The sequence below is a fragment of the Trachypithecus francoisi genome, unplaced genomic scaffold, assembly GCF_009764315.1.
Source record: "Trachypithecus francoisi isolate TF-2019V2 unplaced genomic scaffold, Tfra_2.0 Lachesis_group12, whole genome shotgun sequence".
Lineage (NCBI taxonomy): Eukaryota > Metazoa > Chordata > Mammalia > Primates > Cercopithecidae > Trachypithecus > Trachypithecus francoisi.
In genome coordinates this window covers 97140488-97168348 of record NW_022681457.1, presented here as the reverse complement: position 1 = coordinate 97168348, position 27861 = coordinate 97140488, and the positions used below count along the sequence as shown (strand labels likewise).

Below are 27861 nucleotides of genomic sequence, written 5' to 3'. Positions count from 1 at the left end.
GAGCACTCCCGCCACTGGCATGGGAGGAGCTATAGCAGCAAGGAGTACCTGGAGCTGCACAGGAGAACTTCCTCCTCATCCTCAGGCGGGCTAGGGCTGGCTCCCACACAGGGCATAGCACCTTTGACTTTGCCATCCGCCCTCTTCTGCTTCCTCACGGCCACCCTGCCACCTGATGAGATTATCCCCATCCCCACTATTCAGAGGAGGAAACTGAGTTTCAGAGTGGCAGGAGGCTTGCCCAAGGTCATACTGGGAGAATTCAGCAGAGGCAAGATTGGAAAGCAGGCTAGCTGGCTCAACTCCAAGTCCTTAGTCCTGTCCTGCCTTATTTTTAGGCATGAGTCCCCATCTCAACTCCTGCACATTCTCCCTGGCAGGACTAAAGAGGGTGTGCCTTCCCTAAGATCACCCAGCCGAGCAGCAGGCAGGTGGGCTCCCAGCCCCACCTTGTCCCCCAAATACTCTGTTGTTTGGACTTTTTTTAAGAGACAAGGTCTTACTCTGTTGCCCAAGCTGGAGTGCAATGGCATGATCCTAGCTCACTGCAGCCTCAAATCTCTGAGTTCAAATGATCTTCCTGCCTCAGTCTCCTGAGTAGCTAGGACTACAGGTATGCACCACCACATGTGGCTAACTTTTAATTTTTTTGTACAGACAGGGTCTTGCTATGCTGCCCAGGCTGACCTTGAACTCCTGGCTTTAAGCAATCCTCCCACCTTGACCTCTCAATGTATTAGGATTACAGGTGTGAACTTGGCCTGCACTTTATACATAAATATATATTTCCAGATCTGCCTTTCCCACTGGATCCTTGAGGGCCTGGCCCAGAGATGGCATCTCTCAGTATTTGCTGATTGAATTGAAAAATAACATGTTTATTGAATATTTATGAGCCAAGGATATGCTATACATGAGCTCATTTAATCTTCACAATGACCATGTAAGTACTATTACCCCCATTTTATAGACAGAGAAAGCAAGACTTAGAGAAGATAAGAGCTGGGTGCCTAGCACGTAGTTGGTGTTTCTGATTCTTATTCTGAACTGACTAAATGGATGGAGAAGTTAAGAAGGGAGAGGTGGGAGTAAGGTGGTCAAGGTTAAGGTGCCAACCTCACCTCTCATCCGGGTTCAATCATGCCCACAACCATGCCCACCATCTTGTCCCTGGCTCCCAACCACCTGATGGGCCACAGTCCTGGGGAGCTGGCCGCCCTGCAGGGTGTGCTGAATGAATAAAGAGAAACCTTTCCTGCCAAGCAGCTAACAAGAGTTGCTCTGCCTGAGAATTGAGACTGCAGACTCCATGGGGAGGGTTCACCCCCAAACCCTTAACAACTACCAAAAGATAACAGGAAAAAATTAGCCCAGCTGCCTTCTCAGAAGCCCTAGGAAAATAAAAGAAACTCATTCTTTACTGCAGCAAGCATGATTTCGGTTAGACTGCAGAAGGAACTGACAGAGAAGGAGAACAAACCAGAGGGGGAATCCCTTATCAGAGTCAGAAGATGATACATGTGGGCCCTGTAGGCAGCTTCATAGGGTGAGCTTTGGAAAAGGAGGAAGGCTGAGTGAGGAGGAATCACAGTTCCCACTGTTTCTGTACAGGGGAACCATTGTCTAACGGAGGAGACATGTCATATCCCTCGATCAACAGCCAAATGAAAAGGCCACATGGAAAGGAGAGAGGGAGGGCACCCTGAGACAAGGAGCCCATGCGGTCACATGGGAGGTATTCCTGGAGGGCCAGGGGTGAGAGGAGTGTGAAGGTGTCCCAGGGAAGAAGAAGGAAGTCACATTTATCAAACCCCTGCTGTGAGCCAGGACCATGCTAAGCACTTTACATCTGGTGTCACATTTCATCCATTCATTCGACAAATATTTACCGAATGTGCCAGGCCCTGTGCTAGGGCCTGAGGAGAAAGCTGTGAACCAGGCAGCTCCAGTCCCCTCCCCTCTTGGAACTTAGAAGTGGAGGAGACAATCAACAGATGTGTGACGTCAGGGGTGAGACTTGCTTTGAAGAGAAGCAAAGCAAGGAAGGGGCTAGAACCTCTTGGCAATCAGGGGTCAGGCCTGCGTAAAGGAATTTTTTTTTTTTAGGTGAAAGAAGGCCTCTCTGCAGAGGTGACATTTAGTAGTGACTTGAATAAAGTGAGGGAACCATGAGTGCAAAGGCCCCGAGGCGAGAGTCTGCCTAGGGGCCGGTATGGCAGGAAGACAGTGAGCGAGGGGAGATGAACTGAGAGCTGTTCTAGACGGATGTGCTCACACTGGTGGGCCTTGTCCACTACAGGAAGGATATGTGGTTTTATTATCAATGTGATGGGAAACCACTGGAAGGTTTCTGAGCAGGAGAGTAATATGGTTTGTTTATTTATTTATTTATTTGAGACAGAGTCTCGCTCTGTCACCAGGCTGGAGTGCAGTGGCACGATCTCGGCTCACTGCAAGCTCTGCCTCCTGGGTTCAAACAATTCTCTCTCCCAAGTAGCTGGGACTACAGGCATGTGCCACCACACCCAGCTAATTTTTGTATTTTTAGTAGAGAAGGATTTCACCATTTTGGACAGGCTGGTCTCGAACTTCTGGCCTCAAGTGATCCACCCACCTTGGCCTCCCAAAGTGCTGGGATTTCAGGTGTGAGCCACCGTGCCTGGCCAAACTTAGTATCCTTTATTTTATTTCATTTTGAGATGGAGCTTCGCTCTTGTTGCCCAGGCTGGAGTGCAATGGGTGCAACCTCGGCTCACCATAACCTCCACCTCCTGGGTTCAAGCGATTCTTCTGCCTCAAGCTCCCGAGTAGTTGGGATTACAGGCATGCGCCACTACGCCTGGCTAAATTTGTATTTTTAGTAGAGATGGGGTTTCTCCATGTTGGCCAGGCTGGTCTCAAACTCCAGACCTCAGGTGATCCACCCGCCTCGCCCTCCCAAAGTGCTGGGATTACAGGCATGAACTACTGCACCTGGCCCTTAGTATCCTTTATAAAACTTTCCCTACTGGAACACACAGATCTCCCTGATTCTTTTTCGTAGCCATGTAGTATTCCATTTTATGGATGGACTGTGCTCTACCTAGTCTAGCCCCTTACTAATTGACAGTTGTTTCCAGTCTTTGGCTGTTGAAAATACTACTGCAGAGAATAACTTTATACATACATCATTTATTACTCATGCAAGTCTATCCGAAGCATAAATTCCCAGAACTAGGTTATCTGGATGCATTTTGATAGATTTTGCCAAAATGCCCTTTTACCAATTTATATTCACACACGTGACAGTCATGTGTGAGAACATGTGTGAGAATAGTACTATTTCCTCATAGAAATACTCACAGAATATGTTATTCAGCTTTTGGGGGTTTTTTGGCCAAACTGATAAGACATGGTATCTTAGTCCATTTTGGGCTGCTAGAATAAAATCCCACGGAATGGATAATTAATCATAAACAGAAATGCATTGGCTCACAGTTTTGGAGGCTAGGAATTCCAAGATCATGGGGCCCACATCTGGCGTGGGCCCTCTTGCTGTGTCATCCCATGGTGGAAGGGCAAAGACAGGGTGAGAGACAGGAAAAGGGAACTGAACTTGCCCTTTTATAATGAACCCGTTCCCAAAATAACAAACCCACTTCTGCTATACCACCACCACCAATCCATTCATGAGGGTGGAACCCCCTTGACCTAACACCTCCCCTTAGGCCCAGCCTCCCAACATCGTTGTATTGGGGTTAAGTTTCCAGCACCTGCTTTTCGGGGCATAACATTCAAACTGTAGCAATACCCCAGTCGTCTAGTTTTTCTGGTTTGCATTTCTTTTGAGTTTGAGCTTCTTTTCATGTGTTGAAGAATCCTTTATATTTACTTTTCTGGGAACTGTCAGTTCATATGTTAGGCCTCTATTTCTTTTTTTCTTTTTTCTTTTTTTTGAGATGGAGTTTCACTCTTGTGTTGCACTCCAGGCTGGAGTACAATGGCACGATCTCGGCTCACCGAAACCTCCGCCTCCCAGGTTCAACTGATTCTCCTGCCTCAGCCTCCCGAGTAGCTGGGATTACAGGCATGCGCCACCACGCCCAGCTAATTTTTTTGTATTTTTAGTAGAGACGGGGTTTCTCCATGTTGGTCAGGCTGGTCTTGAACTCCTGACCTCAGGTGATCTGCCCACCTTGGCCTCCCAAAGTGCTGGGATGACAGGCATGAGCCACCCTACCCAGCCTAGGCCTCTATTTCTATGATTGTTGGTCCTTTTAATCAATTTCCTGGAATTCTTTCTAAGTAAGTGAGATGTTCCCTTGGCTGTGATTAGAGCTGCAAATATTTCCCCCAGTTTGTCATTTGTCTTATGTGTTGATTTACAGTGTTTTTCCTTGCAGAAGTTTTTGATTTTTATATAGTTGACTTTATCAATCTTTTTTTTACAGCTTTTTGATTTTTGAGTCATGGTTAAACTTTCTCCACTATGAGATTATAAATTCTCTCATGTTTTCCTCTAGTGCCTTTATGGTTTTATTTTGATCTTTCTAAAATTTAAATATTTTATCCCTTGGGAGCTCATCCTGGTGCTCAGTGTGAGGCACGGATCTAATTTTCTTTTTCTTAGTTGGCTACCTAGGTGTCCCAACACCATTTATTAAAGAGTCCATTTTCCACTTTGAGAGGATACCTTTATCAAACACTAAATTCTCACGTGCAGTTAGGTCTATTTCTGGACTTTCTATTATAGTCCATTGGTCTGTTTGTCGCTTCCTGAACCAAACCAAGTGGTTTTAATTATTATTTTCTGTTCTGTTTTGTTTGGTTTTGAGACTGAGTCTTGCTCTGTTGCCCAAGCTGGAGTGCAGTGGTTTGATCTTGGCTCACTGGAACCTCTGCCTCCCGGGTGCAAGGAATCCTCCTGCCTCAGCCTCCCAAGTAGCTGGGATTACAGGCACCCGCCATCACGTCTGACTAATTTTTATATTTTTAGTACAGACGGGGTTTCACCATGTTGGCCAGGCTTGTCTCTAACTCCTGACCTCAAGTGATCCACTCACCTCGGCCTCCCAAAGTGCAGGGGTTACAGGTGTGAGACACCATGCCCAGCCTTATTTATTTATTTATTTTTATTTTATTTTATTTTTTTGAGATGGAATCTCGTTCCATTGTCTAGGAGGCTGGAGGGCAGTGGCATGATCTCAGCTCACTGCAGTCTCTGCCTCCTGGGTTCAAGCGATTCTCCTGCCTCAGCCTCCTGAGTAGCTGGGACTACAGCCGCCTGCCACCAGGCCAGGCTAATCTGGCTAATTTTTGTATATATATATTTTAAGACGGAGTCTCACTCTATTGCCCAGGTTGGAGTGCAGTGGCACGATCTCGGGTCACTGCAACCTCCGACTCCCGGGTTCAAGCAGTTCTCCACCTCCGTCTACCAAGTAGCTGGGACTATAGGTGCGCACTACCACACCCGGGTAATTTTTGTATTTTTAGTAGAGACAGGATTTCACCACGTTGGCCAGGCTGGTCTCGAATTCCCGACCTCAGGTGATCCGCCTGCCTCGGCCTCCCATAGTGCTGGGATTACAGACGTGAGCCACCATGCCTGGCTCTTAAGTTTTGTATTTTAGAGATGGGTTTTCACCATTTTGGCCAGTCTGGTCTTGAACTCCTGACCTGAAGTGATCCACTTGCCTTGGCCTCCGAAAGTGCTGGGATTACAGGTGTGAGCCACCCCGTCCAGCCCCAAGTTGTTTTAATTTTTGAGGCTTTAAATATTGTTAACTAACAGTAGTCAGTGAGTGTTGCCTTTTCTTTTTTTTTTCCAGAATTTTTCTGGCATTCTTTTTCTTTCTCTCTCTTTCTGTCCTTTTTTGTTTGTTTTTGGGGGTGGGGAACCTCAAGAGACCTCATGGGATTTATGCTCTTGTAAGGAAAAGAAAATCAATAATTACACATCATTTGGTAGTGGCTAAGAAAACAAATAAAGCAGGTAAAAGAGCAGAAGGCAACTAAGGGGTAATATTTAGATGGGCTGCCAGGGAAGGCCCTAGATGAGGGGAGATACCGAGTGAAGGAAGGGAGACCATGTGGCTACTTGGGGGAAGACATGCCTGGCAGGACCAAGGGCAAATGCAGAGGCCTGAGGCAGGAGCACGCCTGGCATGCTGAAAAACAGCAAGGCGGACAGTGCAGCTGGAAGGGAGTGATCAGAGCGGAGAGTGGGAGGCAGTGAGGTAGATCATGCACGGCCTTGTAGGTCACAGCAAGGACACTGGCTTTTCCTCTGACACCAGGAGCCATGGGGGGGGTGGGGGTTGAGCAAAAGAGTGACATGTTCCGACCTCCGTTTTAACAGGATCACTCAGGCTACTGCGTGGAGCACAGACTGCTGGGGTGAGGGCAGTGGCAGGGAGGGCAATAGGATTTGGGATGGGTGAATAAATTGTAACTTGGTTTCCTTGTCTGTTTTCCCCCACCAAACTGTGAGCTTTGCAAGGACAGGCCCTGAGCTTATTTAGCTCTACGAGCCAAGTGCCAGGCCCAAAGTAGGCGCCGATAAACACTGTGTGAGGAAGAAGGGTGGGAGGACAGAGGAGGAGACAGAAGGAGGCAGGAGAGGCAGAACCCCCTGGGAAATGGCTCTGCAAAGGCCACAGAAAGAAGAGGAAGCAGACAAGATGACAGCCTGTTCCCCAGCAGGAACCAAGGCCAGGAAGGGCTGAAGCTGGGGAGCTGGGCCCCCAACCCAATGCCTGCCCAACCCCGGATCTATGGCCCCCATCAACAATCAGGTTATGTGCAGTTTATGCTGGAGTTCTGCCAACAAAGGGACCCTGGCCGGAGGGTGGGGTGGGGATCTGTTCCTCAAGGTGAAGGTGCAAAGGTGAGGTGGCCTGGCAGAGAGGAGAGCAGTTTTCCTGAATCCTTGCACACAGAGGCCCTGAGAAAGGATAATTCGCCCCCTTTATAGATGGTAAGTTGGGGCTTCATGAAAGAAACAGACCTAAGGTGATACAGCAAATAGGTGGCCCGGCCTAGTTTCAGGGGCTTGGCCTCTCCAAAATCCCTCCTTAGCCACTGCCTAATTTGGTCTGGGTCCCCCTGCAGTTTTAGGGAGTGACCAAGTACAGATGGAAGAGATGACTCCTGTTATTCAGCCAGCTCTTAGCTGCTGCCAAAGCACAGCTGGTGAGTTCTCACTGTGGGCGGGACCCAGCCTGGGGAACAAAAGCCATAGGACACTTCAGGACCTCATGAGGCTTAAGAAAGAATTGGCCTGCAAGTAGGGCAGGTAGACAAGAGGCACCAAACTGAGGGGCAGAGGAAAGAGGTCAGGCTTTGAAGTTAGATCTGGCTTTGCCACTATCTTGCTGTGTTATCTTAGGTAACTAGCACCTCAGTTTGTGCATCTGTAAAATGGGAAGAGTAATTCCTATTTTATAGGGCTGGCATGGGGGTTGAATGGGGCAACAGAAGTCCAGTGCTATCTGAAAGTGCTTTGTTCTTAGCCTCCCCACTCCCAGACTGGGGATCTGCTATCCCTGTCTTCAGCAGATGCTGGTTGGCTGCTCCTGGGCAAAAGGGAAATGGGCTGTGATGGCATCTCAAGTCCCAGGCCTACAAATAGATCCAGGCTGTGGGGGATCTGGCCAGTGCTGACACCTAGGGGCTCTTTCAGGGCCAGGTGAGCCTGCACATGCCCTCAGGACAGTTGAGTAGGTCTTGGCTCTGCACCAAGTACCTCAGGCAAGGTCATCACTCTCTCTGGGCCTCAGCTCCTGGGAATCTCTTGGGCAATGGTTGGGGGTGGGCAGGAATCAGAGGTCTTCTAATTGCAAATGGAGTGGGCTGCTTCAAGAGTAGTGAGCTCCCTGCTTCTGGAGGTATTTAAGCAGGGACTGGACAAGCACTGGGTAGAGATTCACTTGCTCATTAATTCAATAAACTCCTATTGAGATTCTATTTTGGGCCAGGGCCTGTGGCCATCGTCGTCATTAGGAGATACAGTGACAAGGCATCTTTACCCTCCTGTAACTTACATTTTTTTCTTTTTTTTTTTTAGACAGAGTTTCCCTCTTGTTGCTCAGGCTGAAGTGCAAAGGCACAATCTTGGCTCACTGCAACCTCTGCCTCCCGGGTTCAAGTGATTCTCCTGCCTCAGCCTCCCAAGTAGCTGGGATTATAGGCATACGCCACCATGCCCGGCTAATTTTGTATTTTTAGTAGAGCCGGAGTTTCTCCATGTTGGTCAGGCTGGTCTTGAACTCCTGACCTCAGCTGATCCACCCACCTCAGCCTCCCAAAGTGCTGGGATTACAGGTGTGAGCCACAGCACTTGGCCCTTTTTTTTTTGAGACGGAGTATCACTCTGTCGCCCAGGCTGGGGTGCAGTGGTGCAATCTCAGCTCACTGCAACCTCCGCCTCCCACGTTCAAGAGATTCTCCCTCCCTCAGCCTCCCGAGTAGCTGGGATTACAGGCACCCACCACCATGCCTGGCTAAATTTTGTATTTTTTTAGTAGAGATGGGGTTTCGCCACGTTGGCCAGGCTGGTCTTGAACACCTGACCTCAGGTGATCCACCCACTTTGGCCTCCCAAAGTGTTGGGATTACAGGCGTGAGCCACCACACTCAAGTCTTTTTCTTTTCTTTTTTTAAAGACAGGGTCTTGCTCTGTTGCCCAGGCTGGAGTGCAAATGGCTTGATCTTGGCTTAACTGCAGCTTCAACCTCCTATGCACAAGTGATTCTCCTGCCTCAGCCTCCCGATTAGCTGGGACGACAGGTGCATGCCAGTATGCCCAGCTAATTTTTAAAAATTTTTAGTAGAGGCCAGGCATGGTGGCCCATGCCTGTAGTCCCAGCATTTTGGGAGGCTGAGGTGGGTGGATCACCTGAGGTCAGGAGTTCAAGACCAGCCTGACCAACATGGAGAAACCCCGTCTCTATTAAAAAAAAATACAAAATTAGCCAGGCGTGATGGTGCATGCCTGTAATCCCTGCTACTTGGGAGGCTGAGGCAGAAGAATTGCTTGAACCCGGGAGGCGGAGGTTGCAGTGAGACGAGACCACGCCATTGCACTCCAGGCTGGGCAACAAGAGTGAAATTCCATCTCAAAAAAAAAAAATTTTTTTTTTAGTAGAAATGGGGTCTTGCTATGTTGTCCATGGTGGTCTTGAACTCCTCGCCTCAGCAATCATCTCACCTTGGCCTCCCAAAGTGCTGGGATTACAGGTGTGAGCCACCACTGCCAACCCATAACTTACATTCTAACGGGGAGACATTAAATACTGCCAAGAAAGTGTGTGCTCCATATTGCAGGGGCTGCTCATGAAACTCCAACCTCCAAACCCTAGAGAAACTGACTTCTAAACTGATTTTTTTTTTTTTTGATATGGATTTTTTTTTGATATGGAAGCTCTGTCACTCAGGCTAGAGTGCAGTAGTGCAATCTCGGCTCACTGCAACCTCTGCCTCCTGGGTTCCAGCGACTCCTGCCTTAGCCTCCTGACTGGCTGGGACTACAGGTGCATGCCACCATGCCCGGCTAATTTTTGTATTTTTAGTACAGATGGGGTTTTGCCATGTTGGCCAGGCTGGTCTTGAACTCCTGACCTCAGGTAATCCGCCCACTTTGGCTTCCCAAAGTGCTGGGATTACAGGCGTGAGCCACCACGCCTGGCCCTAAACTGAGATTTGAAGGACAAATACCAGTTAAGTAGGGAAGGGATGAGTGTTTAGGTCTGAGAGAACAACAGGTGCAAAGGCTCAGAGGCAAGAGAGACATGTATTTTCAAGGAGCTGAAAGTTCAACATGGTCAGAGGGAAGGAGGCAAGAAGGGGAGTGGCTGCGCTGAGTGAAGTCAGCAGTCACTCACCAGTCCTCAAGTGAACTGAGACCCACCTTAGGGGTCAGGATCCACCCTCTTCCATGATGGTCAGGGATGAGGAGTTAGCCAGGTAAAATTTGTGAGGCGATGACTCAGGGAAGAAGCGATCCCCCAGAGGTTTGTGTCACTGGGAGAGAGGAAAGACAGCTGAAAGTTGAGTCTGGCTAGAGCCTGGCTGGGGGCTTGGCTGAGAAGAGAGACCTTGGTATTGCGGCCTGTGGGTCTTGCCAAGTGGCCTGAGGGCCATACGGAGCCACTGATGGTTTTGTGCAGGGGAGTGACTCAACCTTGGTAGGAACATGCAGGAAGGTTGTCCTGGGATGCCCTTTAAGGTCTCAGCCGACTGAAACCTCACAGAGCCTCTGGGGAGCCCAGCCATCTTAGGCACAACCTCATTCGAGCCATCAGGGAGGATAAGGAGACTCACTTGTCAGAGGAACCTTAGAGAAGTCAAGAGACAGGTTAGAGGGCCCTGAGCTGGGAGGTGGGGAGCATGGGGAAAGAAGAGGGTGAGGGCTCAGAAGGGCAAGAGCCTGGACACCAGGAGGCGGTGCCTGCTCTTAGCTGGCCACTGACTCCATGATTCAAGAAGGCCCGGCCCCCAGGACCCTGGAGCTAGAAAGTCAATGGACTCATCCTAGGATGGGGGAAGCCTCGGCCCCGAGGTTAAGTGAAATTGCTCTAAGACACAGAGCACATCAGTGGCAGGATTCGGAAGAAACTAGTAACCCTGGAGCACCTAGCACCAGCACCCCTAGTGCAGGGTACTTCCTACCTCGCCTCATCTACCGCAGGTGCCGCTTCATTTTACAGATGAGCTGACTAACGTCCAGGAGGCATGGACTCCTGTTCTGGGTTACACAGAGTTAGGGCTAAGAAACCAGGTCTGCAGGCGCCTAGTTTCCCGCAGTTCCTCTGGGTCTGAGTTTGGGGTGGTGGGGAAGAGGCGAGCGTGTCAAGGAGGGTGAAGGGGAGGGTGCGGCTGTGTTTCTGGGACTTTCCTCGCTGAGGTCAGAGGCCCCGAAATAGACGTGCTGCAGCGAGCGCTTGGAGGCCCGGTCACACCCTGTGCCCGGCCCGCCGCGGGGAGCGGTCCAGCCGCAGCGCACTAGCCCGTTGCCGTCCCACTGCCCTCCGGAACCGCGCGAGCCTCGCTAACCGCTCGGCGCCCGGTCTCCACCTCGCCGGTTTCATGAACGTGAGCCGGACGACCCCGACGTGCTGAAGCCCGCGTGGCCGCCCCACCACGCCACCGCCGTCTGCGCGGAGGCCGGGCCTCCCCCTGCGCCAGCGGCTGCCACCATCTCGACTCCGACGGCTGCGGCAGAGGGTGTAGCCACCGCGCTTGCCAATCAGGAAGTGAGCGCCGGCTCCGGACGCGCCCCGCTGTGACGTCACTCAGCCAGCCCCGGATGCCCCGCCCAGTGGCCTTGCCTGGGAAAGGCGACAGGGTACCGGTGGGTGCTGGCCCTCAAAGGGTGAAAATAACTCCCATGGGAATTGCGCGCATTATAACTGCTCTAAGAAACACAGCCAGGGCATTTTGAAATGTATATATTCAATCACTCCTCTTCCAGCCATTTATCCGTCCGTCTGTATTGTATGTCTATCCACTCAGCCAAAGTAATTGGGCACCTCCTGTGTGCCAGGCTCTGTGCTGGGCTCTGGCTATAAAGAAAGATGAACCCTCTGCTTGTCCTCAGGGAGCTCATAATCTAGGGCGGAAGCCTGATGGTAACAAATGCTCATGCCATCTTTTTTATTGCAGTCATGATTAATTCTGGGACGGCGAGATACAGGCTGCTACAATAACCAGGTGTCTAATTTGGATTGGGGCTCAGGTCCCTGGAGAAGTTACATCGAGCCGACTCCTGAAGCAACAAGTGTTCCAGGCAGAGGGAAGAGCTTGTGCAAAGGCAATGAGGCTAGCAGGCTGGAAAATAAGGGAAAGGAAATGGAGTGAGATGAAGCTCTGGAGGTTTAGGGGAGCGAATTATTTAAGACCTTGGAGGCCATAGTAAGGAAACAGAATTTTCTTCTAAGTGCTGTGGGCAGTCACTGGATACTTAGTGTTTTAAAATCTCCCTACCTCTGTGTGGAGAATAGACAGGAGTGGACATGGGAGTAAGAGTGGACACAGTGATACCTAGGAGGTACCCTCCAGCATGGAAGGTAGTAAACTAGATGAGAGGGAGGCTATCGCGGGTGGGACATGAACAGACTCAGTAAATAATTAGAAGATACAGTCCTCAGGCAGGTGGGTTGATGGATTGAAAATGGGGGTGGGTGAGGCAGAGGGAGTTAAGATTAAGTCATTTATTCATCGATCAATTATTTATTGAGCCCCTCTGGATGCCAGGCACTGTTCTACAGAGGCAGACTCTGGGTTCAAATCCTTGTCCTGTCACTTGCTAGCTACTTGCCTTAGGGAAGTTATTTAACCTCTTTGTACCTTGATCTCTTCATCTGTAAAATGCAGATCCTAAGAACACCTGAGAATTATCGCAACGATGAAAAGAGTTAATATATGTAAACCTTTGGACCTGGGTGTTTGGAGCTGGGCTCTGAGGCTGAGGACTTGGACTTGGGTACTTGGGGTTGGGTACTTGGGCCTACTTCTTGGAGTCACCAAGTCTCTATGTCTTTACTGGCTTTATACAGAAAATTAAAAGAGTGACATGCTAGAGCAAGCTGTTTCCACACCGTGAGTGAGACACAGGTATCAGTATAATTTTAAGCTCTCAGGTGATTCCGAAGGGCAGACAAGTTGGCAATTACTGTGGTAGAGAGAAACAAGGAGGCAATTTTAAAGTAGGTGGTCAGGGAGGGCTTCTCTGAGGAGGTGACATTTGAGTGAAAACCAAAGAGTGCAGAAGAAGCCATCATTGAAAGGTTAGGGGGAAAAGCCTTTGGGAAGGTGTCTGGCCTAGGCACCTGCATGCCTGGAGGTGCCTTTGACCCAAGTGTGAAAGATTGAAGGAGAAATGGGCTTAGTTTAGTGGATTCCAAGGATGAGTGATCATGGCTGAGTGAAGACCCCTACCCCTTCTGCAGATCAGAACCTGGAGCAGCTAAACCACGCTGTGCCCTGGTAGCTGTGGGTGCTGGGAGGCAAACTCTACTGGTTCATCAAGAATTTGTGGTCAGGCTGAGGCAGGCGGATCACCTCAAGTCAGGAGTTCAAGACCAGCCTGGCCAACATGGCAAAACCCCGTCGCTACTAAACATACAAAAATTATCCGGGCATGGTGGCGCATACCCAGCTACTCAGGAGGCTGAGGCAGCAGACTCGCTTCAACCCAGGAGGTGGAGGTTGCAGTGAGCCGAGATCGCGCCATTGCACCATTGCACTCCAGCCTGGGTGACAGTGAGACTCCATCTAAAAAACAAACAAAAAAACAAAAAAACAAAATAAAAACAACAACAACAAAAAACTAGCTGGATGTGGTGGTCCATGCCTGTGGTCCCAATTGGGAGGCTAAGGTGGGAGGATCACTTGAGCCCAGGAGGTCAAGGCTGCAGTGAGCCATGATTGCACCACTGCACTCCAGCCTGGGTGACAGAGCAACACCCTGTCTCAAAAAAAAAAAAAAAAATCTCTCCCGTGGGGCCACACCATTTGTTCACACAGATAATGAACCACTGGGCCCCTGCCAGCTTCTGACTTGGCACTGGACGTTTCTCTGGGAACTGGTGCTTGGAGCGGGGAAATGGGAGCTGGATCTTTAAGGCCAAGTACTTGGGGCTGGACTTCTGGGGCTGGGTTCTGAGACTGGAGACTGGGACTTGGATACTAGGGGGTAGGTGCTTGGACTTGCTTTTTGGAATAACCAAGGCTCCATTTCTTTACTGGCTTTTACAAATGAGCCTGTCTCCTAACCTGACTATCCTTTCTGTGGCTTCACGGCACAGAACTTCACAATTGTGACCTTACCTTGTCTCAGCTGTCTGTTCCATGGAGACCCAGAAGGAGGGAAAGAGAAGGCTGTTGTGGGCCTCTTCAAGGGGACTTCCTGGGACCCCTTTTCCTCCCTCTAAGCCAGGAAGCTCATGCTCCCTCATCTTCCACCCCTCCCCCAGCCATCTGCTTAAAGGAAGTGGCTCCTCTGTTCTTCACAGGAAGCCACAGGCCTCCCCTGCCTCGGCAGCCTCCAGCTACTGTTGCCCCAGGCCCTCGGCTGGCCCAGACCCCCTTTCCAGGCAGAATCTAGTGATGCCTCATTCCCAGCAACCCCCTCCGCTGCCCAGCCAAGAAGTGCGTGTGGCGCGCTCCTCTCGTTAACTTTCATCCTTGTGACTCGGGTCTGGGAGCGCAGGCAGTGAGCCTGGAGGTGAGACCTGACTGCAGAGACTCCTGAGTGCTGTGCTCGGGAGTTTGGAGATCCCCAAATTGTAGGACTGAGGACTTGGAGAAGAGAGGAGGAGGTGGGCCCTGGAAGGATTCTCTGATGGACCACTCGTGAGCTTCAGAAGCTCCTGCTACTGAGCAGGGGCAAGGTCTATTCATTTCCGTCTGTAGCTAACCTTGGTGGGGCCTGCCCCAGGGAGGGCTGTTGGTAATTGTGGAGCGGCTCAAGGCTGATGAGGGCTGATGGATTCCAAGATAGGACTGTACTGCCACCTGGTGGTCAGATCAGCACATAGCACCATGAAATTGTGAGTGCCCCTACCGGGAGAAAGGTGATTCAAGGATATGGGGGTCCTGAAAGGCTCTTAAAGAACAAAGAAATCCCTAGATTAAAATATTTTATTTAAGAGCAAGACACTCCTAACTTGAGCACTTGAGCAAGACATTCTAGGTCTGGACGAGAGTCCAACTCCTTCCCTTCCCCATTTTACAAAGTGGGAAACAGGTCCATAGGAAAGTGATGCGATCAGAGGGCCTCTATGCTGGCAGTCAGAGATGGGATCTATTTTTGGATTCCTTTTTTTTTTTTTTTGAGACGGAGTCTCGCTCTGTTGCCCAGGCTGGAGTGCAATGGGGTGATCTTGGCTCACTGCAACCTCCACCTCCTGAGTTCAAGCGATTCTCCTGCCTCAGCCTCCCAAGTAACTGGGACTACAGGCGTGTGCCACCACGCCCGGCTAATTTTTCTATTTTTAGTACAGACGGGGTAGAGACAAGCCCTGCTAGTTTCTAGTTACCCTCATTTGTGACCAAACATGGGCATCGCCCCACACCGTCACCCACTTTAGTCACCAAAGTTGGCACTACAGAGTGGCTTTTGGCTGCTTCCAAAAATAAAATTCATCCTCAGAAAGCCAGGATCTGACAGGGCTGAGGAGACTCAGAAGCATGTGCTTCAGGCTCAGCAGATGTTTTAGAGGAGGAAGCTCTGGAGCCCACGGTATCTAACACCCTCACCCTAGTTTTGAAAACAAGGAAGCAGGCCGGGCGCGGTGGCTCACGCCTGTAATCCCTGCACTTTGGAGGTCGAGGTGGGCAGATCACTTGAGGTCAGGAGTTCGAGACCAGCCTGGCCAACATGGTGAAACCTCGTCTCTACTAAAAATACAAAAATTAGCAGGGCATGGTGGCGCACACCTATAATCCTAGCTACTTGAGAGGTTGAGGCACAAGAATTGCTTGAACCTGGGAGGTGGAGGTTGCAGTGAGCCAAGATCGCACCACTGCACTCCAGCCTGGGCAACAGAGCAAGATTCTTTGTCTCAAACAACAACAAAAACAAGGAAACTGGGACCCCAAGAGAGTACTTAACTTGTCTGAGGTGACTCAGTCCTGGAGCTGGCCTGGGACTCAGCCATGTATCTCTCTGAAGGTTGCTGCCAGGGAGGCATCTAAAAGTGTATTGAGGCCAGGTGCGATGGCTCATGCCTGTATTCCCAGCACTTTGGGAGTGATCCTCAGGTGGATCACCTGAGGTCAGGAGTTCAAAACCAACCTGGCCAACGTGGTGAAACCCCTTCTCCACTAAAACTACAAAAATTAGCTGAAGGTGGTGGCAGGTGCCTGTAATTGCAGCTACTTGGGAGGCTGAGGCAGGAGAATCACTTGAACCTGGGAGGCAGAGGCTGCAGTGAGCCAAGATCATGTCACTGCACTCCAGCCTGTGCAAGAGAGTGAGACTCCGTCTCAAGAAAAATAATTAATTACTTAAAAGTGCGTTGAGCATCTCTCGACTTCTGATAGTGAATTCTGGTGTGTGTTCACCCTTCTGCCACAGGCTTTGTAGATGGGATGATTGTGGTCCCTGAAAGCTGGCAAGGGTGAGGGTGGGTGAAAGGAGATGGGGTGGGAAGGTGGTGACAGGGAAGGAAAAGGTGGGGTCCTCAGTGCACCATAAGCCCCAAGTAGGTAGGAACTGGGTTCCACCCACTGTGGTGTCCTTGGCCCCCGCCGCCACTTGCAGAATGAAGGCAAGGAGTTATCCTGCATAGGCCGGTCCCAAGGGATCCTGGGGAAGGTGGCATCTCCCTATATAGAACTGGTCATTTCCAGTGTCACTCAGCCTGAGGACTGCTGAGGCCTCAGATCTAAAATTCCGGGGCAGAGCTGTCCATCTCTCTGGCCTTGATGCTGTCCAAGGGAATAAGTGGAGGGGGCTTCTTCTAAGGGCAGAGACCCTCATTTGGTGCCACCTTTGGAAGAAACGAAGAATATGGTCTGTGAGCCCCAGAGAGTAAACCCTGACTCACATGATCTCATTCCTGGTTGTCATTTGGCTGTTTCCTCTTTGTTTTAGGCAAGCCCTTAATCAATCATAACTGACATTTACGGAATGCTTCCTATGTGTTTGGGTTGTCCTTTCCTTCCTATTCAGAAGGGCTATGAACTCCGTACGCAAACTGTTCTCCCTATCCCCAGAGTCCTATGAGGAAACGGGGGCCTTGCCGAGCCCTCGAAAAGCTGCTGTTACACCCTTTCCCCAGAGCAGAGAGCTGACTTTATTCTCCATCTGAGGGTGATCACTAGCACTTCTTGAGAGAATGGAGACCTGGCTTCTCCATCTCTGCCTAATCAGAGAAGTACCTGGAAGCTTCTCTCAGTGAGAAGAAACTGAGTTCTGCCTCCCCAAGCACCCTGTGGAATCGAGTCTGTCCATTTAAACAGGAGGCCCTGCTAGGCAGGAGTCCAGAGAAGGGGATGTCTGAACTGAGTCTGGAAGGATAGAAGGGAGTTTTTCAGGCACATGAGCTTCTGAAGACATTCTGGGTAGAGAGACCAACATTTGCTAAGGCCCAGAAACAAAATCAACTGGTTGTGTTCCGGGAGCTGTGGTTGACTCGAAGGGAAAATGGGAATGGGGCTGTGTGGATGGCACAGGCCAGAGCCAGATTGTTTGGGTTTCTCACTGCAAACATGATTGACGGCAGGACAAAGTGTTTTCTGGAAGAAGTTTATTCTATTTTCTTATCTAGGTTGTTGGGGACAGTGATAGAGAAAGTTCTGGATACTGGGCGTGGTCAGCACATGCTTGTAATCCTGCTTGGGAGGTTGAGACAGGAGGATCACTTGGGGCTAGGAGCTGGAGGCTGTAGGGCACTGTGATCGCATCTGTGAATAGCCACTGCACTCTAGCCTGGACAACATAGTGAGAACCCATCTCAAAAAAAAAAAAAAAAAAGGCAAAGTTCTAGATCCTAACTGGAAGAGTTAGGCTTAGAAGGAAGAAGAGGTTCTGGGAGCTGCTGGCTACTCTTCATCCTCCTCACTATTGAGATACTTGTGGGTGGTGTAGCCGATCAGGGCACCTATTTTGCCCATGGCGACGCTGCTGCCGCCAGCCCCTGTAAAGCAAACACAGATGAGTCAGCGGGGCCCAAGCGCCAGGCCCGGGAATCCGGATGTCTGGAAACCACTGGTTGAGTCCAACTCCTCATTTCTAGATGGAGAAACAGAGGCCCTGAGAGGGGATGGCACTACCACAAAGTGAGTCCCATTTTTACCTCGCCTTGACATCTCCCATCAGAGATGTGTTTCTGTGATGAAAAAGGCACAAATAATGGCTCCTTCCCTTGATGTCTGCCATGGAAACACCATGTTATTAATCATGCCAACAGCCACCTTCATGGAGCCCTGTGTGGGTGTGGGGGGTTCACAAGCCGGGGATCATTTAATCGTGTCACAGCTATGTGGCATGTGAGAGGACAACTATTTTATAGCCCAGAGGTGTCCCTGGGCTCGTCCACACTCTTCCCCTCCCATTGTAGGGGTGTGGCCCCTCTGAGCAGGGCTCTCTTATTTTGGGCTGATTCTTGGGGCTTTTGCCATTCAGAATTGAGAGAAGAGAAGATGCAAGGTTCAGAAAGGCAGAGAGGGAAGTTTGTTGGGGGCAGGTTTTCTCCAGGATTTTGGAGGCCCCAGAGCGAGAGAGAGTGGTGGGGGTGGGGTGGGGAGAGAGGATAGAGAGGGAAGTGAGGCCATTTTTTATGAGTCGCTCTGGGCCGGCACAGTGGCTCATGCCTGCAATCTCCCACTTTGGGAGGCTAAAGTGAGAGGATTGCTTGAGTCCAGGAATTCAAGACCATCCTGGGTAACACAATGAGACCCTGTCTCTAAAAAAAAAAATCTGGCATGGTGGCGGTATGCGCCTGTAGTCCCAGCTACTTGGGAGTCTGAGGCAGGAGGATAGCTTGAACCTGGGAGTTCCAGGCTGCTGTGAACTGTGATCATGCACTGCATTCCAACCTGGCAGTGTGAGACCTTGTTTTGACCTTTTTCTAGGATAAATAGATCAATAGATTGATCAATCGATAGATAGAAGAGTCACTGTGAGCTCTGTATCTGTTCCCTCCGTGGTGTTCAAAAAGTGCAAGTCAAGACCACATTTGGTGTGAGATTGATTTGAGTTACTCTACTACATTTCTTTGCTACTGTGGTCTCTGAGATTGAGCAGATTCAAAAAATGTTAAACTGAGGATGATCACCCCAAAGCACCGCTGAGAGAACTGAGGCTTGTTGTGATTTGGCCAAAGCATCAGTGAGGCACCCAGCCTTTGAGACTGAGAATGGGGTTTCTGGCATCATACTGACTGGGTCAGAATCTAGGCTCTGGTCTAAACTAGCAGAGAGACTTGAGTAAATTACTTAATTCCTGGCCAGGCACAGTGACTCACACCTGTAATCCCAGCACTTTGGGACTCCGAGACGGGCGGATCAGCTGAGGTCAGGAGTTTGAGGCCAGCCTGGCCAACATGGTGAAACTCCATCTCTACTAAAAATACAAAAATTAGCCGGGCGTGGTGGCGTGTGCCTGTAATTCCAGCTACTTGGGAGGCTGTGGTAGGAAAATCGCTTGAACCCAGGAGGTGGAGGTTGTAGTGAGTGAGATCACACCACTGCACTTCAGCCTGCCTTGGTGACACAGCCAGACTCCGTCTCAAAATGAATAAATAATCACTTAATTCCTGGTAAACTACTTAATTGCTTGAGTAAATTACTTAATTACTGAGTGCCTCAGTTTCCCTATATGTATGATGAAAATAATAATATTAAAGAAGGTTCTACCAGGGGCCCAGGCCCCGCACTCACCGAGGCTCTGCAGCGTGGCCACCAGCCCCCCAGCGGGGACGCCGCCCCCATTCATGATCGCAGACCAGCTCATCAGCGTGGAAGCCACCGAGTTGGCCGCGATGCCGGCGCCAGTGAAGCCCAGCGCCGGCAGCCCGGCGACCGCGAGTCCTGGAGAAACAGGAGCGGGTGAGGGAGCGCCCTCGGCAGAGGCCCGCCCCACCTGCCCGAGATTCTCCCCCTCCAGACCCACCTCCTCCGATGGCCATGAAGGTCAGGGCCTTCCAGAACCCGGAGTCGCTGTCCGAGCTCTCCGAGCACTTTTTCTTGCCTGCAGGAGAGCAGACAAAGCGTAGTGGGGGTGTTGGGGTGGAACGCAGGGGTCCCCTACTCTGTGTCTGATGCTCAGGACCACTCCTGGAGGCGGGGGCCACCACTCTCCTACTCAGAGAGCCTCACAGAGGGGAAGGGACTTTTCCCTGGGCGCCGAGCCTGGCACAGAACTAGCATTGAATAAATTTCGGTAGGATGGAGGAATTAACAGAGTAGTGGGATTTGAATCTGGGACTCTGGCGACACCAACCCTGCACTGTCCATTGGAATGGACGCCAGGGTCTCTACAGAAGCACGCCAGAATCTCTACACCCGGGACCCTGAAACTCTCTCCCTTATCCCACACTCCTCCCATCCCCCAGAACCCTTATTTGCCTCCTTACTTGCACCCTTGCCTGCACCCTTACCTGTATCCTTACCGGCATCCTTACCTGCACCCTTACCCGCATTCTCACCTGCCTGCACCCTTGCCTTCACCCTTACCTGCATCCTTACCGGCATCCTTACCTGCACCCTTACCCGCATTCTCACCTGCCTGCACCCTTACCTGCACCCTTACCCACATTCTCACCTGCCTCCACCCCGCTGCAAGTGAAGAGCAGCAGGTAGCACAAGAAAAGCGATACCGCCTTCTGCCGCATGGTGGCGCCGCGCGCAGGCTCCGTCGCTAGACCTGCGAATAGGCGAGAGGGAGATGGTCCCCGGAGCATTTTTGGAGCTCATCAGCTCCGTTGTTTTCCCTTCCAATTCCGACTGAATCAGTAAAAAGCAGCGAGGTGCGGTGAACAGAATACAGGATCCCTCTCAGGAGCCTCGGGAATCCGTTTCCTCTCCGCATCAGTGGCAGAGATGTCCCTGCCCCAACCGGCGGGTGTGAGGATTCGCATGGTGTTTTCCGCAGATGTCAATATCATGACTGTGGTTGTTCTTGGCCTTGTACCCAAGTGACCTTGGGCAGGATACTAGGGTACTTTGCTTCTCTTGGCTTCAGTTTATTTATTTCTAAAATTAGGGTATTAATAGAGCCTGTTTCAGAGGGTACTTGTGAATTTAGTAACTGTTCCATGCTGTATCCCCGGCACTTTGAACAGTGCCTGAGGCATAGAATTTGCTTAAAAAAATTTTTTTTTAAGATAAACTCATTCTTACAATGCATTGAATATCTACAGGCACCAAACATTGGCCTCACATCAATTTAATTTTTTTCAGAAAGAAAGCACAGAAGGGTATGTGGAAAAAGAAACTCAGTTTCCCTCACTGTACAAGAGGCTTCTGATAGCAGATGTGTGGGGGTTTCTCCCCACCAGCAAGCAAGCAATCAGTCCTCTGGTGAACACCAGCTGAGGGTCCCCAAATTCAATTCTGACACCACTATGGGTCGATAGTGGCCGATCCCACATGTTGAGGGTTCAGCCCCCCAGACTGCCCATTGAAAGCCCTAGGTTGTTTCACCTGTGCTTCTGACTGACTAGAAATTGGGGTTCCCACAATTCCCTTCTGCAGTTTTATTCATTTGCTAGAGCAGCTCACAGAACTCAGGGAAACACTTTACTTACATTTACTGGTTTCTTTCTATTAAAAAAAATTGATCTTGTGTTGTTTTGAGATGGGGTCTCACTCTGTTGCTCAGGCTGGGGTGCTGTGGCCCCATCTCAGCTCACTGCGACCTTCGCCTCCCAGGCTCAAGTGATCCTCCCACCTCAGCCTCCAGAGTAGCTGGGACTACAAGTATGCACCACCAGACTCAGCTATTTTTTTTTTTTTTTTTTTTGAGACAGAGTTTCACCATGTTGCCTGGTCTTGAACTCCTGAGCTCAAGCAATCTGCCTGCCTCAGCCTCCCAACGTGTTGGGATTACAGGCATTAGCTACCACACCCAGCCACATTCCTTATGGATATTACAAATGCTCCAGATGAAGAGATGCACAGGGCAAGGTATGGGAGAAAGGGCATGGAGTTTCCATTCCTCTCCAGAAGCACCACCCACTGGGAACCTCCTTGTATTCCGCTATCTGGAAGCTTGTCAAACCCTGTCCTTTTGTGTTTTTATGGAGGCTTCATTACATAGGTACGATTGATTAAATCATTGCCCACTGGTAATCAGCTTAACCTTCAGCCCCTCTCCCCTCCCCAGAGGAAATGCCAGCCATCACTCAACTTATTAGACAGTTAACACTCAAAAGACATTTATCACTTTGAAGATTCCAAGGATTTTAGGAGTTGTATGCCAGCAACTGGGGGATGAAAAAATATATTGTACAATATCACAAGGGATAAAGGTCACACAGCAAATTGTGCAACATGGGTATACATTCAAGACTGTCAAAATTCAGAACCTATGCTCTTTCCTTTATACCACAAAACTGGAAAATGCGTATGCCCTCAGACTCACCTCTAACGCGACCTTTGTCAGTTCAATGCTATTTCCTTAAATTAAAAAGAAAAACAAGAAACTCCTCTCAAGTATTGAGTACTTAGCACTTTATGGCATGCAGTCCACTTGTACCTATAATAATACTATGAAGTAGGTACCGTTGTTATCAACCACATGTTATAGGTAAGGAACTGAAGCTCAGAGACGTTAAGTAATATTCCCAAGGCTGCCTAGCCAGGTCGTGGCAAAGTCAGGGTTTAAACCCACAATTGGCTAATACCCAAAGCCCACTTTTTTTTTTTTTTTTAGAGACAGAGTCTCGCTCTGTCACCCAGGCTGGAGTGCAGTGGCATGATCTCAGATCACTGCAACCTCTGCCTCACGGTTTCAAGGGATTCTCCTGCCTCAACCTCCCGAGTAGCTGGGATTACAGCCATGTGCCAGCATGCCCGGCAAATTTTTGTATTTTTAGTAGTGACGAGGTTTCACCATGTTGGCCAGGCTGGTCTTGAACTCCTGATCTCGTGATCTGCCCACCTCGGCCTCCCAAAGTGCTGGGATTACAGGCGTGAGCCACCGCGCCCGGCCCCAGTCCCAAAGCCCACATTTTTAACAACCACTCCAGATGGCTTCATCTATCCTCAAAGATGAACTCACTGCCACATTGGATCCTATAATGAAGGGGCTTCTAAAATCACCCAGTCCTTTGAGCAGGTAAGGCAACTTAACCTACCTTTTACAGAGGAAGCAATTAAGGTTCCAAGAGGTGACAGGATTAAGGCCACAGATCGCTGATATTGCACCCGTAAGCTGGGTCTCATGCCTCTTGGCATGTATCCAATCTCCCTAAAATCTCCAACCCATCCTCTTAGACAAGTCCCAGCCCAGGGCACTAAAAGGGACCCAGGGATGCTGCTCCCTGGAGAAGGGGCCTCCTGGCTCTCAGAACATGAGATTTACAGGCAGGCAGGCAGGCAGAGTGGCAGAGGGTGGCAGCTTGATGCCCACACTTCATAGCTCCTGAGTTTACCTTGGAGGACAGAAGAGAAGCAATCTTCAGCCCGGAGCCTGCTGATAGATGGGCATAGCGGCGAGTAAACGGTTCTCCGGCTGAAGGCTGGCTTTTTATCATCACTTGAGGATCCTCCCACGTCTCACCCCAGGCAGCCAATCCCTGCCAGAGTTTCTATTTCTGCACTCTGCAGTTTCATTTTCCCCTGTCTCCCAGCTCCTGCACTCTGCAGAGTTTCATTTTCCCCTCCCAGCTCCGCCCAGCGGAAGCATTTGTGTGCTGCCTGCTGGCAGAAAAATACACTTCAAGCTGAGGACTTTTGGAGCCCCTCAGGGTATTCAAAGCATGTCACACTATGGTGAGAGCTACGGCCATACTGGTCTTAGTGAAGCCTGATCACCAGCTCCCCCTGGGGCACACAGGCCTTTCACCCTTCAATCCAACTAATAAACAACACCTACCATTTATTGAGCACTTGCTGCATGCCAGGGTCTGTGCAAAGTGCTCTATTTACATGATCTTTTTCCAATCCCACAGTAGTCATGTGACATACCATATGCTGTTTATAATTCCCCAGAACTTTAGAAATTAAGTCACTTTGTTCCATTGTCTCTCAGGCTGGCTGCTTCTGCGGCATGGGCATATGGTAAGACCAGTGAAGCCTGTGTTCGTGTAGCCATCATGATACGTCTTGAGTTTCAAGATAGGTCCTCTGGCCCTAGGTAATGAACTGAGCATTCTTTAAAGCCTTTGGCTGGTGATGCTTGAAGCACTATGGGTCAGAAATGCAACCTCTATTTGGAAAACATAGAAATTCCGGTAAGGATGAATCATTGCCTTCTCCCAAGTGGAAGGGGTCTGAAATAATTGACCTGCCACCAGATGGCTGGCTATTCTCATTGAGCAATTTTGCCATATTGCTACCTACTGCTGGAAGATTGGCTATATTTTGGCAATTGCCAGATCAGTTTTGGTGAGAGGGAGCCCAAGTTGTTGGACTCATTTCTAACCCCCATCCTTACCTTGCAATAGACACTCATAGGTCTATTGCAAGGCAATAATGGGGCTAAGTTTAGAGGCTGGCTGACATCCACAGGATGGGACATCCTGGCCATCGGGCTGTAAAACCTCCTCTGCAACAGGTGATCTCTGGTCGGCATTGACATGAGACACAGAGATCCACGTTCTTTATGTCCATTCAGAGTTCATTCTTATGCCGCTAACCCACACCTGCTTATTCCCAATCTTCCAATCTTGTTCCATCCACGCCTTTGACCAACCAGCCAAGACATTGGTCACTTATTAGGAATTGGTGTATGTCTGTACCTCAGTCCATCTTTCTCTCTCTCTCTGCATACAGAGGGAACAACACGGTATACTGCTCCTAGTTCTGCCCCCTGGGAGAATTCACTATTATTCAGGGCCACCCCCAACTGGAGCTGTAATAGAGTGGTCCATTTCCAGCTGATACCAAAATATTATACTGACTTATCTGTGAATTGGGTTCGTCTCCTTTCCTCCATTATCTGTTGGTTGCTGGGAACACTCCATGAGGCCATATATGTGGGTGAAGGAGAAAACCCAGAGAGACAGAGTTGGGTGCCACAGGACTCTGAGCTCCTCGTTTATTTAATTTACTTATGCCTTTTAGACCCCTTTTGCTCAGCCTTAAATATACCATTTCCATCACATATTTTTTGGGTTTTTTTGTTCTTTGTTTTTTGTTGTTATTGTTTTTGTTTTTGAGACAGTCTTGCACCATCCCCCAGGCTGGAGTGCAGTGGTGTGATCTCGTCTTACTGCAACCTCTGCCTCCCGGGTTCAAGTGATTCTCCTGCCTCAGCCTCCCGAGTAGCTGGGATTACAGGCATGCACCACCATGCCCGGCTAATTTTTTTTGTATTTTTAGTAGAGATGGGGTTTTGCCATGTTGGCCAGGCTGGTCTTGAACTCCTGACCTCAGGTGATCCGCCCACCTCTGCCTCCCAAAGTGCTGGGATTACAGGTGTGAGCCGCTGTGCCCAGCCTCTTTGTTGTTTTGTTGGTTTGTTTGTTCGTTTGTTAAAGACAGGGTATGATTGTATCACTCTGTTGCCCAGGCTGGAGTACAGTGGTACAATCATAGCTTACTGCAGCCTTGACTTCCTAGGCTCAAGAAATCATCCCACCTCACCCTCCCAAGTATGTGGGACCACAGGCATGTGCCACCACACTCAGCTAATTTTATATTTCTTTTAGAGATAGAGGTCGCACTACATTGCCCATGCTGGTCTCCAACTCCTGGCTCCAAGTGGTCCTTCTGCCTCCGGGTCTTAAAGTGCTGGGATTACAAGCGTGAGCCAATGCGCCTGGCTTCCATCACATACGGAATTGCTGCTCTACCTTTCTGATAATACCCAACTTAAGATATATAGCTACCTGGCATCCAGTGGTGAGATGCATAGTCACTACTGGGGTTCAGTGGCACATCAGGGCCTCTTTTCCCAAAGGGACCACAGTAAGCATAGCCTTACTCCAGAATCCCAAGAATCCTAACTGCAGTTCTCCTATGTGGACTTTCAGAGACTCTCTACAGAATCCTATATTTTTTCCTCCCTACAGAATCGTTATCCAACTTTACACAGATACATCCAGCAACATTGCATCTTTGGATCATATAATCAGAGGTGGCAGCATAGCTTGTTTTGTGCCCTGAACCTGCTACACAGTTAAGAGGAAAGAAAAAAACCAAAACGACCTAATGTGCTGTCACTCAGGCTGGAGTGAAGTGGTGCGATCTCGGCTCACTGCAAGCTCTGCCTCCCAGTTTCTGGCATTCTCCTGCCTCAGCCTCCTGAGTAGCTGGGACTGCAGGCACTCACCACCATGCCCAGCTAATTTTTTGTATTTTTAGTAGAGACGGGGTTTCACTGTGTTAACCGGGATGGTCTTGATCTCCTGACCTCGTGATCCACCCACCTCAGCCTCCCAAAGTGTTGGGATTACAGGTGTGAGTCACCGCGCCCAAAAGTGTTGGGATTACAGGTGTGAGTCACCACGCCCAGCCTGCTTTTTCTATTCTCTCACTCAACACAACAATCACCACAGACCAGATGTGTGGGTGGGGTTTTTTCCCCTCACCTCAAGCAGCAGACACCAGCTGGGTGTCCTCTGATTCAATTATTATTATTATTATTATTTGAGATGGAGTTTCACTCTTGTTGCCCAGGCTGGAGTGCAGTGGTACTATCTTGGCTCACCACAACCTCCACCTCCCCGGTTCAAGCGATTCTCCTGACTCAGCCTCCTGAGTAGCTGGGATTACAGGCATGCACCACCACACCCGGCTAATTTTGTATTTTCAGTAGAGATGGAGTTGCTCCATGTTGGTCAGGCTGGTCTCGAACTCCCAACCTCAAGTGATCCACCCAAAGTGCTGGGATTACAGGTGTGAGCCACCTCGCCCAGCCTCAATTCTTTTATTTTATTTTATTTTATTTTATTTTTTGAGATGGAGTCTCGCTCTGTCACCCGGGCTGGAGTGCAGTGGCCGGATCTCAGCTCACTGCAAGCTCCGCCTCCCGGGTTCACGCCATTCTCCTGCCTCAGCCTCCTGAGTAGCTGGGACTACAGGCACCCGCCACCTTGCCCGGCTAGTTTTTTGTATTTTTTAGTAGAGACGGGGTTTCACCGTGTTAGCTAGGATGGTCTCGATCTCCTGACCTCATGATCCACCGGTCTCGGCCTCCCAAAGTGCCGGGATTACAGGCTTGAGCCACCGTGCCCGGCCAAAACTTAGCTTTGCTGTTTCCGCCCGGTTTTTTTTTTAATTATTAAAATAAAAATATGGAATGCTGCATGAATTTGCATGTCATCCTTGCACAGGGGCCATGCTAATCTTCTCTGTATTGTTCTGATTTTAGTAATGACGAAGTGAGCACTTTTTTCTTTTCTTCAGACAGAGTCTCACTGTGTCACCAAGGTGGGCTCAATCACGGCTCACTGCAGTCTCAACCTCCTGGGTTCAAGCGATCCTCCTGCCTCAGCCTCCCGAGTAGCTGGGACTATAGGGGTGCGCCATCATGCCTGGCTAATTTTTGTATTTTTTGTAAAGATGGGGTTTTGCCATGTTGGCCAGGCTAGTCTCAAATTCCTAGGCTCAAGGGATCTGCCCGCCTCAGCCTCCCAAAGTGCTGGTGTTACAGGCATGGGCCACTGTGCCCAGACTCCAATTCAATTCTGACACTGTCTACCTGGAGAGAGCATCGGTCCTACAGGTTGAGGGACTCCTCAACACTGACGCTCAAGACACAAATCAGGGCTTCTGGAACTTCCAACTGGTTGCAAGTTGGGATTCCCACAACCCCTTCTTTGGGTTCAATTAATTTGCTAGAGAAGCTCCTAAAGCACAGGGAAACACAGCAGTTTACTATACAGGAAATTACGAAGGCTACATGAACAGTTGTGTTGGGTGAGGTATGGGGGAATGGGCACAGCGTCCTCCAGGAACATCCGTGTGTTCAGCTATTGGGAAGCTCTCGGAATCCTGTCTTTGTTTTTTTTTTTTTAATGGAGGCTTCATTACATAAGAATGATTGATTAAGCCATTGGCCATTGGTGATCAACTTAACTTTCAGTCCTTCTCCCCTTCAGTGGATGGAGCTGAAAGTCCCAACCCTTTAACCCTGCCTTGGTCTTCTCAGTGACCAGCCCTATCCTCAAGCTACCTGGGGACTGCTAGCCATCAGTCAATTATTAGTATACAAAGCATGGTGGCATACAACTATAGCCCAAACTGTTCAAGAGGCTGAGGTGG

General features: G+C 49.8%; 1 protein-coding gene and 1 non-coding gene across 4 annotated transcripts; both read right to left on the bottom strand.

Moving 5' to 3' along the window:
- Nucleotides 1-17217: 17217 nt before the first annotated feature.
- IFI6 (interferon alpha inducible protein 6) lies at nucleotides 17218-23238 on the bottom strand. 3 transcript variants are annotated; one of them, XM_033227571.1, is made up of 6 exons: nucleotides 23085-23172; nucleotides 22073-22107; nucleotides 20252-20353; nucleotides 19601-19678; nucleotides 19369-19518; nucleotides 17218-17624 (listed from the first exon to the last, which is right to left on the bottom strand). In XM_033227571.1, the coding sequence occupies exons 3-6, from the start codon at nucleotides 20319-20321 to the stop codon at nucleotides 17530-17532; spliced, it is 393 nt and encodes a 130-aa protein (XP_033083462.1). In that variant the 5' UTR covers nucleotides 20322-20353; nucleotides 22073-22107; nucleotides 23085-23172; the 3' UTR covers nucleotides 17218-17529. The 3 variants fall into 3 exon arrangements, with proteins under 3 accessions (XP_033083462.1, XP_033083461.1, XP_033083463.1); XM_033227570.1 differs by lacking the exon at nucleotides 22073-22107 and having other exon boundaries at nucleotides 23085-23238; XM_033227572.1 differs by lacking the exons at nucleotides 22073-22107; nucleotides 23085-23172 and adding an exon at nucleotides 21839-21863.
- Nucleotides 23239-26885: 3647 nt separating this feature from the next.
- LOC117093974 lies at nucleotides 26886-26988 on the bottom strand. Its single transcript, XR_004441318.1, has one exon. It is a non-coding gene; the product is annotated as a U6 spliceosomal RNA (small nuclear RNA).
- Nucleotides 26989-27861: the final 873 nt, after the last annotated feature.